The 15,780-nt window shown below is 46.0% G+C and overlaps 1 protein-coding gene across 2 annotated transcripts in view; it reads right to left on the reverse strand.

Moving 5' to 3' along the window:
* The window catches only part of tmcc2 (transmembrane and coiled-coil domain family 2), a 38,972-nt gene extending 26,346 nt beyond the window's left edge, over positions 1–12,626 (reverse strand). Inside the window, exons 1-3 of one of the 2 annotated variants that reach the window (XM_015342755.2) lie at positions 10,602–12,626; positions 7,754–8,281; positions 3,216–3,410 (exon numbers count right to left, since the gene is read on the reverse strand). In XM_015342755.2, coding sequence (XP_015198241.1) covers positions 3,216–3,410; positions 7,754–8,281; positions 10,602–10,790 — 912 coding nt within the window. In that variant the 5' untranslated portion in view covers positions 10,791–12,626. The remainder of the gene's footprint in view (positions 1–3,215; positions 3,411–7,753; positions 8,282–10,601) is intronic. The other variant, XM_006628483.3, reaches the window with a different exon arrangement.
* Positions 12,627–15,780: the final 3,154 nt, after the last annotated feature.

Raw genomic sequence — 15,780 nt, forward strand, 5'->3', positions numbered from 1 at the left:
GTATGTTCAGGTAATGGCTGCTGGAATTGGAACACGAGAATGGTCACAAACGAGAGCAGCCATTCAGCCCTTCAAGCTTGTTTGGTAGTTAATTGATTCCAAGATCCCATCCAGCAGTTTCTTGAAGGAAGCCAGGCTACTGCCTTGTTCCAGACTTCTACCACTCTTTACACACAGTTTCCTCTTCTATCCTCTGGTTTGTGTTTCGCTGCTGATAGGTTAAAGGACTTTGCCACTTGTTAGTGGAAAAGTCAATCTCTAGGAAACACAAACTAGATGAGCCATATGTTCTAATCTCTGTAACTGTTTTTATGCTCTTAGGACAAATTAATATACAGTGTACTTTTTCCTTCTTTTGCAATTTATAATTGAATGACTGCTGACTTATGCCTATAAAATTTTACCTGCAGCAATATTTTGTGGTTTACACTTCACAGAGTCTGTATGACTGATGCTTAGTTTCACACCCCGTCTTTTCTGTTGCCCTACTTTCAAAAGAACTGTGGCTGTAGCTGTGGCCAGAAAGTCACTGGAAAGTCAGACCACGCCCGTGTGAACATGCCCGTGTGTCTACAGACAGCAATTATTGAACACAACACTTCAAAGAGCTCTGCCAAAGCCCTTAATTAGCTGCCTCTCTGCACTGTTTTTATGAAACACCCTACAAGACCAACACATAACGGCACAGCATCTCATTTTAAAGTTTGTTGTGAATTAACTTGCTGTTTTAAAGGCATTATTCCTATCAACTTCTGAGTGCATGACCACCACACAATCACTGTGTTATGTTTTATATGCAGTAATTCACAGTACTGGATTCTCTGGATGTGGTTTTAAAATGGAAATGAGTCATAACTGTCCCTCTGAAAAATGACTTCCAGGAAGCAGTGTTCAGTAGAGTTTTGTGCTCATATCTCCTGAAGATCAGCAGTGATGCAGATGAAAAAGATAGCTCAATTACTGGATTGCCACAGAGAAAGACAGGGAGAGTATGTGAGAGAGAGGAAGACTGAGAAAGAAAGGAGAGAGAGGAAGTGTGAGAACAGAGAGGCTTCCGGAAGGAAGTAACATTTATAGTGAATGCTCCCAGAGGACACTGCACTGAGAAAGGCTGCCCCCTCCCCTTGCAATCCTGTGGTGAAGCTCTGAGTCCCAGCCTGTACACACCTCCACCTGATCACTTAGAATCAACATCTCCGACCTCCGAGAGCTGCTGACTCCTGACGAGGCTCGTGCCAACTCGAAGCCTGTCCCAGACATACAGTACAGGAGGATGGGTTAGGCAGCACCGTGGGACGCTTGTATCACAGTCAATTGTAATTCTTGAACAAATGCCTATCCTAAATAAAAGTGTTGCATTCCTGCCCACATTATTTACTTCATTTTGTAATACAGAGCAAAAGAACACTGTAATACCAAAAATTGTCTATCTTTATTCTTAATCTAGATTTTAGCCAAATTAGCCACACGCAGAGCAGACTCTGCAGGTAGAGACACATGACAGTATCTGACAACAGTGCTTCACAAAGGGCTGTTGTTGCAGCCCTGGTTCCTCAGCTGACAGCAAGAGCTTCAGCACTGCTGACACCACATCCCACTCCAGTTGTATAAGACCACTGTACACCTGGCATGGGAGGAAAACAGAAAATGTTGTCTTTTAGGAAAACAGCTTGAATGGCAAGAAAGAAAATGTATTAACACCAGGGCAATCTTGGCAGCCTCAGCAGGAAGCAAAGCAGCACTTTCATGTATTAAGCAGGTGTTGCAAGATCAAATATTCAGCAGATATTGATCCCTTCTTGATTAGCAATGCATGAAACAAGCTTATGCCATGCAGCTAACATCTGAAGGAAAATAAAATCCTGACTTGTGCACGTTCAGGTCACCTATGTGCAGCCATGTGGATCCGTATTGATTTTGAGCCCTGTGTCTGGGCTGAGAGACTGGACTGGCACTACATAGGGCCATAGATCCCCAGGAATCGAACAGTTCATAATGTAATTACTGCTGTGTTACTACTGCATACCTCATTCATGTTACTGGAGAATGGATACTTGGGTACAACAGAATGTGGCAGCAACAACAGTGAAGTGAAGCAAGACTATTAAATGAACAGAATGGATCAAACAGTGTGGACGGGACTGAGACCACCAGAGTCAACCGCTGGCTTTATCACTCCGATGTCACTCCTGGGTGTGTGAAGTCAGCCCCTGTCCGCTGGCCAGGTCCAACACTCCATCAGACTTGTCAGCAGCCACAGCAGTGTGGTAAAAAGGCCACCAGCCTGCTGAAATCTCAGTCTCTGATGCCTCTGCGGTTTCCACTTCCCTTAAAAACACCTCTGAAATAAGAGTAGACAAGCACTGCTGCACCTCTGCTCTCATTTAATTAGTCCAACGTCTCTGAGACAGAGCAAGCTCATTCAGCCGCACAGTATTAATGTGGCTCTGATCTGGCATGAAACATCGTTTCTCCTGCCAGTGAGGCCCAGACTGTCTGAGGAGAAGGAACAATGGCAGCAGGAAGGCCAGCAGGCAGGAAAATAGAATGCAAGACAAAGGACTAAACTAAGGCAGGACAGAGCCACAGTAAACAATAAACTCCATGTTAGTCAGTTCAGACACATCTTTTTTTGAAGGGGATTATAAGACTCCTAAGCCAAAACGCTACATGAATTCTTAACAGAAAGACAAGATTTTTCCAATACAGCAGAGCTTGAAGTGAAGGAAGGCTGTAGTGATGGGCTGCTCTGTTCGTGCTGTTAAAGCCCCTCAATGTATACTGAATTTACAACCCACCACACACAATAGGCTCATAAATAAAATCCCTTGCGGACGAATGAGCTGTTGTAGTCTTTCTCTCCCAGCTTGCGGACGAATGAGCTGTTGTAGTCTTTCTCTCCCAGCCAGCCGCTGTAGTACAATTAGTTTCACCCCCCAAGAGCCCCACGGTGTATAATTCACCCCTGACAACAGCTCCTTCACCACCCTCACCGCAGCGCCTTCCACTCTTATTCACTACTGCGCCACATTTGGAAAACATCCCACTCCACAAAGGACGAGGGGATATGGAAAAGGGAATGCTGAAAGGATGGACGGAAAGATAAACAAAGAGCCCTGCTTTACAATAGGTGTGGCAGAACATGCAAGGCGCAGGACAGCTGTGAGCTCTGTGGCGCGGCGCGGCGAGGCACTGCCTGCCAGCGGAACACGGACCTGGCGAACAAAGGACGACACTGATGCGCTCCCTCTCTCTCTCGTTCGTTGTCTCCTCACTCCATCTCGCGCTTTCTCTGTCTCCCTGTCTCTCTCGCTCCCTGTCTGTCGCCCCGTCTCCCTCGCTCCCTGTCTCCCTTGCTTCTTTTTTTTCTTCTGCTTTGTTTTCAGCAACAATTCTTCTTCCCTCAGGGGCTGTTAATGCACAGAAAAGTGGCTCTAGTGTAACACAATACAGATCAATCTGAACGCTGCCTTCCTTGATAAACTCACAGCTGGGTGGTGCGACGATGTGCCTCTACCTGCCCTCTGCCAGGAGAGGTGACTAACCCTGGCAGCAACACCAATCAGCCTCCACTCAGACCCCCCGCTAGTCCACTCTCCCTCGACTGCAACACTGCCAAATCTTCACACAATTAACAGGCAGAGCCATGATGACTCGGCTGAGAAACACAAGAGCCGATTGCTTCCTTCCTCCTTCTCTTCACAAAAGTCTGTATACAAGCTCCTCTGGGCAAGGGGGACCTTTCTAACCCCTGTGAAACTAATACATAAGGACACATTCATAGCTGTACATTCTATATTAAATGTAGCATCAATACAACTTCATGATGAGTCTAAGGAACTGTTTCATACTTAGTTTGCAATAAAATCTTATCATAACACATAAAATAAAACTTTTACTGAATTCTCCCAGAGCAACCTAATGACTGTCCATGACGGGCTTGTTTACTCCACCAAGTTCATGTGTACTGAGTGTCTTACTGTACCTGTGGCAGTTCCCAAAAACCACTGAAGTTTTTCTTCCTTTAATGTAAGCCAGCACCAAGATTTTTCTAAAAAAAAAAACTTTCAGAATTACTTTTTAAAATAAGCCCAGGACAACAAAACTAAAAAACAACATTTTAATTTTTATATTATTGTATATCTGGTGGGTCTAAGAAGCCCACTCCCACCACCATCCTTTCTGAAGATGGGGGTTAAATTTACTGTCTAAAGATAAAGTCTCTGACACAGGCAGGAATGTACAACAATACCTGCTTATGTCCCCTAGAAACTAGAAACACAAAGAGATCAAAGTCGTGACACTTCCAGCACAGATTGTATTTCTTCCTCACAATATCCTCACCACTTCATCCCAACAGATCCTGTTCTTGTACCAAGCTGGAGGCCCTGCTCCTGTCGCAGGAAGCCAGCGACAGCCAGCTGGGGCGCAGACACCCCTGTTCTGCTGCCATTCATTGGCATTCATATTACAAGATATCAACTCCATTCATTGGCAATTAATGAAATATGCAGAAGATCAGTCCGCATTCACATGCTCTATATGCCAGGCACCCCTTCTGCAGGTGTCCCTGTATGTCTGTGGGGTCAAGGTACATTTGTATTTAGCTCTGCTCAGTGTAGTGTGCAGGGCCCTGAGAGACCTGTCCCTACCACACTAGTACCACTGCTTCCCAGCGAGTACTACAGCATCTTCCCACCACACTTGGAATGCCTTTTCAAGACCTCTGGTGGGACCTGCCATGGTGCAACTCTCCAGTAAAAGGCTGAATCTGTGTCACCTACACCGCCTCGCACAAGGTGGAAAGTTCTATGTGTGGACTTTGCATTTATTCTGTATTAAGTCACCCTGCAGTACTCCTGTTGTCAACTTTCCCATTCCCATCTCTGTTCTCTCTATAAGAGGGGTGAAGGGGAATTGAGGTCATTCAGACCCCAAAGGGCCAGCAAATGTGTTACAGCTCTCTTACTCCCTATACTGTGCAGAGACACAGCCAGACACGAGCAAGTGCTGTAGCTCTCTATTCTGGCACAGTGGGATACAGATCTATATGCTGGAGGACACTGGACTGTAGGTCAGAACAAGGCTGCATGCCTTTACAATGGCTTTCTTTACACTGAGTGATAGCAGTTGAAGAAATAATGGCTATAGATTATATAATGGCTATAGATAATATTCTGTGAAGCAGTGCTTTCACAAACTGCAGCTGTTCAACATGCTCCTACTCGAGTCCCCATCTAGTCTGTATCAGTCAGATACTGCTCACAGCAAACACCCTCAGGGAGCACAGTGTGGAGCCGTGCCACCCTCGCCACAGCCCCCACTGATAACCAGACCACAGCCCTTTCCGCAGATCACACGCAGGAAAACAAACACTTAAAGAAAACGTTGCATCACAGTTTCCCACCCTAAAGTTACTCCACATTTGCTCATGGTTGTGATGATGACGAGCTAACATTTTCATAGTCCTTCTGCAGACCCTCTATAATTGACTTTATTATTCTACCAGAGGGAAAGGGCAGGGGCAGGTTCCCACTGGGGAAGGCAGTCACACAATCCCCCCCCAGGCTCCACTCTGAGACAGCTGACCCACCTCCCCTCTGGCAACACAAGACGCCCCAGTACAGGAGCAGAGGCACAGGGCATCTGCATAGGAATGTTTGTCTTTGAAAGCTCCGTCAAGTAAATATTTTTCTTTGGAAACTTGGATGGGAGCCTAGAATGTCCCATCTCTCTGGGAAAATGAATCTCAGTGCCCTCCATACTCAGATGTTACGGGCAGCTTTAATTTCAGAAAGCAGAACCTGTTTTGGATGCCCCACTGCGAGCGAGCAACAACACCGACTAACTCTTCACAACACTGCAAATCAGCGCCTGATGCAGGCAAACCTCACTTGCTCAGTTTACATCTCTCACACTTCAGCCTCATGTGCTCCTAATTGCAAACTCTCGACCTTCCGAGCTCCCTGCCAAGTGGAGAGGCATGAGTGCTGATCTCCCTGTCCGCCGAGGAGCAGGTACAGTAGGACTGTGCAGAACAGCTTAACATCTCACGCTCACTCCTGTTGTTATTGAGGGAGAAAAAAATCCACCGGTGGGTGAGCCATCAGCTAAATTTAGCCTATGCATTAAACAGCCTGCTGTTAGTAGTGGTCCTCCTACACTACGAACTGTACTGGGCTGCAGGAGAGCACAGCCAGCCTCCACAGACCTGTAACCAAGGAGACTCTGGGTGCTGGAGAGGACGAGAATGCTAAACATCACCCTATTGCTGCTGTTGGTACAACTCAGCATAGCAACCTTCATTCATTTGCCTGAACTTCTAAACATGCACTGAGGAACGGTGCAAAAAAAGCCCATTATCAAAAAGTCTGTCTTCCACATTCCACTGATTTGGATACATCCTAATAACAATCCTAACCCAGAGCTTTACTATATCTAGGGCTCTGCAAGATCCAGAGACTACATCCATACAATTGGATACATCTAGCATCCAGGTGGATGCTGCACACTAGTGGTGGTGGAAGGGAGTCCCCGTTACCTGTAAAGCGCTTTAAGTGGAGTGTCCAGAAAAGCGCTATATAAGTGTAAGTAATTATAATTATTATTATCACTCCCTCAATATCAATTTTTTTAACTAATTGTCCTACACTTGCCTTAGAGTTCATGAAAAACCCTAAAACTTGAATCCCATACCATTTTACCAGTGTTAATCACAAAAAATCAGAACTTTGACAATAGACATCTTCTAGGCCACACTCATCCAACATGTATCACCATCTTATGTGTACAATATGTACACCCTATGTACTGTTTTCTTAAAAAATAACACAAATTATTAAGAGCTAGATCAGTCTTTCAATAAGCAGACGTAGAAGTTCGCAATGACAGTTTCATTAGTCTTTATTGTCAGAACCTGTTCCTGTATGAGTTTTGACAGAAGCAGAGGAAATTGAGCTACAGGTCATGCAGGATTTCTCTGATTATCTGCCTTGCAAACTAATCCCTGGGACCTTGGATCCGGCTTGTATCCCACCTATTATCCTTAACATACACAACTGTACTGCTCTCCCTAACACACACAGACACCAGTACCACTCTCCCTCACACAAACCAAGCACTGTACTCTCAAATGCACACAACAGTGCATTCTAGCACACAAACACTAGAAGTGCTCTAATGCACACACTAATACTCTTGTAAAGAAACTGAATCATCTAATGTGCATTTAGCAATGATGAGTGAGCAAGTCCAGCATGGTGTTCAGAAAACCGGTGGCAGTGTACCAATCTTGTAGCCCTGGATCTCAGGACCTCAGCAAAGCTGGGCCTGGTCAGCACCAAGATGGGAGGGAGACCCCAAGGAAACAGGAACCAGATCTCTGCTGAAGGTGATGTTTTGGAATAACAGGTGATATTTTTTCCTTTGGAATAGAATCTGCCAACCAACAGCCCTGCACAGAGGCCCAGGGCACTGCTATAGGAGGCACTGTCCTTTAAAGGAGACATTAAACTGAGGTCCTGACTACTGGTCATTAGAGATCCCAGTGTACTTTTAGTCCTGGCTAAATTCCTCTGTGGGCTTGTACAGGGCAGATCAGCAGCGGATGGAGTGGATCCCCTCCGTTATTGATGTATTTACGGGTTTGAGATCCTGAAGTTCAAATGTTGCTGAACAAAGGTGTATGAATTGATTCCTAATTGGGTTTGACTAGAACAAGACTTCTGCTGTGAGTTTTTCTCAGTGGTCTCACCTTGTCCCCGGAGCGGTCAGCATCCTCTGAGCCCCAGGGCAGTGTGGCGTCCGCAGCCAGGAGCGCCGTGTCCGTGGTGGAGGAGGAGCGCGGGCGGCCCTGGTGCAGCAGGGCGGTGAGGGAGCTGTCCTGGGGGCCCCGGCGGCCCATGTGGGGGCTGCTGCTCTTGGGCCCTTCGGAGGCCGGGCCGCTCTTGGTGCGCCGGCTGCTGCTGTGCAGGCTGGTGCCGCGGCGGATGGAGGGGCGCGCGCGGATCTGCTGCAGCACGCGGTTGAAGGCCGTGGGGCGGGCGGGCAGGTCGTGCAGCGAGACGGCGTACGACACCCGGTGCATCTCCGGGGAGCGCTCCTTCTCGTCCGCCGAGTCGTGGTCGGAGTGGCCCCCGGCCGCCCCCCCGGAGGACAGCTGCAGCGACTGCGCCGAGTCCTGGGAGCTCTGGTGACCCCGCTCCCGGGAGCGCCGCCGGCTGTGGAAGAGGTGCTTCAGGCCCTGGCCAAACATGGAGCCCTCCGACAGCTGCTGGATCTTCTGCCGTGCGAGAGACAAGCGCCACGCCACTTTAGCCCTCCTGCGAGAGCGGCCACAGGCCAGGGCTTGGTGTGTGCAGGCAGGCAGTGAAAAAGCCAGTGTATTTTAAATCAAACCCCTCCTAGACCTTTAACCGCCTGGTAATAAAGCACACAGCTGCAGTGAAACACAGCTTCACTTTGCTGCCCGTTTTAATGGGACAGTTATTCAGCAGCAACAGATTTCTGATTGATGTAAATAATGTGAGAGGTGTAAAATTATAAAAGTAATCTAGACATAAGTAAGGTTTGTACATTTTAATTTGCAGCATTTTGTTAAACCTGACATTAGAGGCACGTGTCACACTACACCACAACAGCCCATCAGTGGGTCAGCTCAGTGATTTTAACGGACACAACGATCATTCATTAGGAGAACTGCACTGTCCGTGCCACAGGAATCAACAGGTGTGTGACTTCAGACTGCGCTGACTACCACGCCAAATCAGAGAGATGCACAACCCACACACAGGCAAGTCTGCCTTTAGTCACCATGTGCGTTTACCTAGATGAGTCTTTACCTTCCAGGACTGTGGATGGACTACCCTTTGAAGCAGAAATCAATTCGGGTGACAAAGGACCGGCAGCAGTCCTGGGCCAAAACCAACTAACAACCCCGCAGGAGTCAAGAGAGCAGCACCGCCTTGTCACAGTCTGGGAGACACTGCCATGTACCAGAGGGAAACCACAAACACAGTACACGGCAGCATATTAACCCTGAAAATATGCTTTTTAAGCAGTGCAGCATGCAGCAGTGCTCAGTACTTGCTTCGTCACAATGAGGCGCTGTGTCATTGTTCAGGATTCAGAGCTCACAGGCATGCAGTGACGTGTGACGTGTCTGTACAGCCACCGGGCCAGGGCGGGCGGGCAGCTGGCCTGGCACCCCTGCAACTACATCTGCCTTCATACAGCCCCCCTTCAGGTTAACAATTCAGTGTAAATAACTGAAAACTATATTAGAACACATACAACCGGAGAGTGTACAAGAATGTCTCTACAGGTAGCACAACGTGTTCTTCCTCTCACATGGTTATGTGGTTTCTGATAAAATGAATGCTGAATTATGAAAAGCTATTCCGATACTATCCCAGTGTGCAGGATTCAAAAGATCAGAAATGCTGTGAGGAGCCAAGTGGATTGTCTTTGGATCTTCAAAGTGCCCTTTCTATGGGTTAACGCACATGGGTGATTGTAAAGTTGTATATTGTATATAGTCTGACCTGAGCTGTACGAACTCACCAGAAGTTCTCCACATAACTTGGTCACAGCAGTGTTATAGGCTGGCCTGCAGCTGTGACGCTGGCCATTGGAGCTACATGCTTGTAGACACCTAGTTTGATTTCTGTAGTCACAATGCCCACATACAGGTATCAGCATAGTACAGCCCAGAGGACTGTAGTCCAGTCCAGAGCAGCTCAGTCTACTCTAATGAAGCTCAGCATTGTTAGGTACAGTTCCAGTACAGTACAGTCCTGTTCAGTCATGTGAAATGCAGTGTAAGACTGCATCATCCCGTCTGATCAAGAACAGTATAGTCTTGTCCAGTACCACAATGTCCAGTGCAGCAGATTGTCCAGTACAGCCAGTTGTTTCAGGTACAACAGACTACTGTGTAGGTCAGTACAGTAGCCTCTTACTTTCTATTTTTGTAATATTCATTTCTAAGCTTTCTCTGATGGTTGACCACCTTTAAACAAAGATGGCTATCCTTCAGTACACTTAAGAATGTGGAAGTGAAAAGGACAAGTTCATTTGAATCCTTTCTCTATTTGGTAACATACACATCTGCAGCACAATATTAAACTGAGCCCTCTCGTATTGTTAAGGCAGTGCAGGAGACTGTGCTGGAGGGTAGGAGCTGGAGAATGTATGATGAGCATATAGGTACTTTGGCCTGTAGAATATGGGTTTTCTAATGCTAAGCCAAGTCTTTATCACGTCTTGGTTTTGAAAGGAGCCTGTGAATCCGAAGAGCCCTTCGCACGGGGGCTGTGGTGTGTGGCCAGAGGGTTGTGGGGAGGTGACAGCAGTAAAAACTGAGTCAGCAGGTGCTCGCACGATGGAAAACACATCACAGTATTCGGACTAAGCGGAAGTGCTTAGAGACAAAGCGTGCTCATTCTTGTTGGTCTCTTGTCGTGATGTGGCTACATCGCCTTACTGCAGGCACTGAGTTAAAGAGGGGCAGCTGTTTCGATGTCCCTGGTGGTGTACCACGCCTTAGAACCGCTGTGCGGTATCTCACACGCATGCAGGAAGCGGCGGAAAGAGCGAAATACCTTCAGATCTGGTGGTTTACTCCTGGTTACAGGGGCTTGCGGGTTCGGGCCCTCGCTGCAGGCGTCATGGGTGCCCCCCGCTGTGTCCCCGGTCTTCACCTCCACAACGAACACACTCGGGGTGTCTTCGCCCCCCGACTTGCCGCTGTCTTCAGCTTGGCTGAAATCGTCAGACTTGCACCGCTTCATCTCCGGTTATTGTTCAAAACACATGAACAGGAGGACAAAATATGCCCGTGTTTATATCCCCCAGCAGTCAATAATACTCTCTCCCTCTGCGGTAGCTACATCATCAGTGGATGCGCCTACATCGCACAATCGTATCTTCTTCCGTTGAATTTATGTACTGTATTTATTCAAAGACGCCTTTTAAGGGAAACGGCTAAAATTAAACCGAATCATTTAGATAAGTTTCGTTTATGTTGAATATTTTAAAACAAAATTTATACTTGGAAGTCCATTAAAACTTTCGTGCAGTACAGACTAACTACAAAGAATTCCATATCCCACCAAATTAACCACGACTGCCTGACAGCTAAGAGAGCCACCGAAGTAGAAACTGAATACCATGATAAAAATATATTTCCCCGAATTTTAAAAGATGCGGCCCACATCAGCCTGAAAACGTACAAAATCCTGCGGGCGCGCTGGCTGGGAGATCGGGAAGCCTGGAAGGGATCTGCTTGCGGGTCTCGGTTTTATACGGTCACTACGAAGCCTCCCTCCGGCCACAAGCACCGGTAAATTAATACTACTTCAGGTTGCCAGGACACAACCGCAGTGCACAGATCAGTTCCAGTTATTTTAAAACCGAAGGCCCTATCTAAAGCTTCTTCGACTACACTTCACAAAAACGTCCATTTAAAGTCTAAAATGCATTGCTTCCCAAAGTCGCCGGTTTCTCTGTTTTTAATTCAATATCTGTGACAACCCTGCTCACAGCAAGCGGTTCTTTCCTCTCCTAGCTGCAACCACAGGGAAGGCGGAGACAATCGAAGGAGAGTGACAGCTGCAGCAGCCAGTGAGCGTCTTGACAGGGTCAGCTAACGGTTTTTTTCGTCCAATGAGGGCCGAGCGGACCTGTTGTCAAGTATGGTTGCTACGTCTCCGCCTCGTGAGAGCTGTCAGTGACTGGGCGTGTGGTGAGGTGTGGGATGTTTCTCCTGTTTGTTTTACATGAGGAGACCGGAGGTCGGGACCAGTGCCCACTAACTGAAAACCAAATGGAATTACATTTAAGACCGAGAACGGGTTTAATTTAGTTTTAGAAAGGGGTGCGAGAGACTGATTATTTTAAGCTTTCGAATCGGACTGCTTGAAATCCTTCAAGACGGCTGTATAATGTCAATAGATTCTGACCAGTTAATGACAAGCATTTAAGACTGTCTTTGGTTTTGTATAAAATCATTCCAATGAAACACAGGCAATACAAAATAATGCTCTCTTTCCCGTGTAGGAATGTCTTTAATATAAGGATGGAGATGCGACATAAACTCTGCAAACGCTTTCAAGTGAGAAAACGACGTGAACGCAGTCTAAACGCACTGTCTGGTGTAACTCCTGCTCTGAGCACACTGGCTGGTGTAGCTCCTGCTCCGAGTGCACTGTCCGGCATCACACTACTCTGAGCACACTGTCTGGTGCCACACTACTCTGAACGCTCAGAGTGCACTGTCTGGTGCCACACTACTCTGAGCACACACAGACCTGCAGATCCTCCAGGTTTCTTTAAATCATGAAGAATTAAGATTGGAGGAGATGGGTTATCACGACAGTATAATAAAAAACAGTTTAAATCTTCACACTATTTCTTACACTGCTGTTGATTTACGGAGACGTCATTTAACTCCACACACCCATTTACTAAGCTTGTTTGCAGAGGCTGTGTGCTGACTGGACCTACTGTAAAGTACTCTGCATTCCTTTAAAATTCCTTTAAAACTATTTCAGTGGTTGAGATCCCATTGAACACAGTTCTCCTTAGTATTGTTCATAGTGCAATAAGGTTTTAAAATCTTTTAAATGTAATGACTTATTTGGAACATCTTAAAAATAATTTTGTATTTGAGTGATCAGGAATAAATGTAAGAAAGATATTTCTCAAGTCCTATAACATCTAAATATAGTATTGTGTTGTTTAATCAATATATCAATGTATGTCTATATATCAGTGTATGCATCAATATATCTATGCCTATATATTCACTTATGTGTATACTTATGTGATATCTGGAAGATTTATCTGTATTGATGTAAAAAATGCTGATTATTATTAAAGCATCACATATATAAGAATGCTAAATGGATGTTATTTAAATCTGAATAAATGTTTGTGTTTTCCTGTTCTTTAGTGTTCAGTGTCTAGCGCAGGCTGGAATGTCACTTTCCACCCACTGGAACTGTATAACGAGGCAGAGGCCGAGGCAGAGGCTGGAGTCTCAATATGGTCCAGCTGGTTATTGTTCTGTATGTGTGTCTGAGCCTGTATCTCTGGTATTGTGTGTGTATGCAGTTAATATCACTCCTATTCTATATATTTTATTATATAGTTAGGACAGATTATAGGTTTAAAGAACTGACCCACCTCCGAAATATTTGATAAGGGGTGCGAGAACATATTTTGAGAACCAAAAGCTTAAGAACCGCAGCTGTGAGGACAGTCTCACAGTCTCACCTCGGGAAGCTCTGTCCTGGCCTGTAGGTCTGACCAGCGAGGAGGGGTGAGGAATCAACTGTTATGGCTCCAAAAATGTCATTCACTGAAAAAAAACACAATATCCTGCCAAGCCTGCCAAGAATGAAACTTGTAGTTACAGAACAGCCAAGCCTAATCGGTGACCATTCTAGTGAACAGCACAGGACTGTTGAGAGGCAACTTGGCTTTTTCCTGTAGCTTTAATTTAAAAAAAAAGTATGATCAATCAAAAACATGTCTGCATTAAAAATGAAGGGAATAAAAGCGTAAAGAAAAACGTATAGATATTTACTCATGAGCTTTGAGCTCATGAGCTATGAGGGTTCAGGAGATGATGGACATGAAGGGTGGCACTGCAGAGGGGTGCCAGGCCCTGTGCTGTATGCCAGGGCTGCTGCAGGGTCCCTGAGCCCCCCCCCCCCCCATTCCTACCAGCAGGCTCTGCTGTTTTGGAGATCAGCCCCCCTCCCGAACAACCCTGGCAGGACAGGCTAATCTCATTAATCCCGTGCTCCATTGAGGATGAGGTGCACTTGTAATTCAATTTGAAAGCATGTTGCTTTCACAGGGGCCACATGATTCCTTGGACTGTGTCCTTTTTTAGCTGCTCTGGTAGCAGAGAAGTGGAATCAGAGATGAATTCTGCCTCAGTGTATTACTGATGTCTTCCTTTTTGCTTCATATCTATGTGCATGCCTCACTGGAAGAGGGCAGGCAGGGAGGGCAGCATTGCTTGTTTTGGTTATACTGTCAAAGGGGCAGAGCACATCTTTGGAAAAGTGCAAAACAACAAGAACAAGTCTATTGTCGAATTGCTGGCTTCTACTGCAGACTTGTGATGAGAGCCATTATCCCACAGTTCCTACAATGGCACAGTGCACGACATGATGCAAACTCCTCCTAGCTTCACAATCCAGCTGGAAGCACGTACCCTCCCAGATCTATTTCCGTGCAGCTCTGTAGGATGGCACTGAGTGCCCAATAGCAGCAGTAAAACATGGCCAGTGGATATCTGCTTGGGTCTTGAAGGATCTTTTGTTTTACAAGGGGGAGAGGGCATGGCAAACAGAATAACATTCACTGAGGGTCAGGGTGCCAATCAGTGTCTCTGTGCTAATGAGAGGACAGTGTTGGAATCAGGCCAGCTACCCATGACACCAGCCCCTTCCCTGGTGTCAATTATTAACAGCCTCATTGTGGTGCCTTTTGATGCGTTTGCACAGGCAGGGAATGGGGCATTAAAGATTAATTAACTCCACACTGTACATTGAGAACATATACAGCTCAGACAGATTTGACTATAATAACAGCTGTTTTTCCCTCCTGAGTGTAATAACTGTTTTCAAAATGCTTCTGTCTTTTTTTCCACAAAGTGATAAGCAGCTGCATGATTTCGTTTTTTAAAATGTTTTTTCTTCCTTTCCATCTGTCTTCCCTCATTATCTCTTATCAGTCTCTTCACACTAGCTGCATTGCACATAGCTGTCAAAATATCAAGGCAACAAGGACAACTACTTCTACAGATCTTGTACTGCTACTTATTGTAACAGCAGTAGAAACAATAATTCTAATAGAAAACTATACACCAACTATATTACCTCTCAAACACTTTGTTGCAGAGGCCTACGTTTGTAGTGGTCTTTTTTCCAGACCACTGTCGGTTATCTTTTAGTAGTAATTTCAAATATTCTGGTTTGATCAAAGAGTTCAGCATTTATAATTCTAAATGTATTTATTAAAGGGAGAAGAAGAAAAATAACATCCAAACAGGTCAAAGTCCTGGACACTGTCCTGAGTTACACAACCCAATCAATTCCTACGAGCATCTAACAGAGATGCAAACAGCAAAACAAATTGGATTACAATGTTTCGCTTGTATTTGGAGGAACATTCTAGAAATTTTGAGTGTGTTATTCTGGAGCTGGCATTTAATAATAATAATTGCTTACACTTATATAGCGCTTTTCTGGACACTCCACTCAAACGCTTTACAGGTAATGGGGACTCCCCTCCACCACCACCAATGTGCAGCATCCATAGTGTGACTATGACGGCAGCCACAGTGTGCCAGAATGCTCACCACACATCAGCTATCAGTGGGGAGGAGAGCAGAGTAATGAAGCCAATTCATAGATGGGGATTCTTAGGATGCCATGATTGGTAAAGGCCAATGGGAAATTTGTCCAGGACACTGAGGTTACATCCCTTCTCTTTTCGAGAAACGCCCTGTGATTTTTAATGACTACAGGGAGTCAGGACCTCGGTTTTACGTCTCATCTGAAGGACGGCGCCTGTTTACAGTATAGTGTCCCCGTCACTATACTGGGGCATTAGGACCCACATGGACCGCAGGGTGAGCGCCCCCTGCTGGCCCCACTAACACCTATTACAGCAGCAACCACAGGTTTTCCCAGGAGGTCTCTCATCCAGGTACTGACCAGGCTCACACCTGCTTAGCTTCAGTAGGTTGCCAGTTGTGAGTTG

Source organism: Lepisosteus oculatus, chromosome 5, assembly GCF_040954835.1.
Source record: "Lepisosteus oculatus isolate fLepOcu1 chromosome 5, fLepOcu1.hap2, whole genome shotgun sequence".
NCBI classification, from domain to species: domain Eukaryota; kingdom Metazoa; phylum Chordata; class Actinopteri; order Semionotiformes; family Lepisosteidae; genus Lepisosteus; species Lepisosteus oculatus.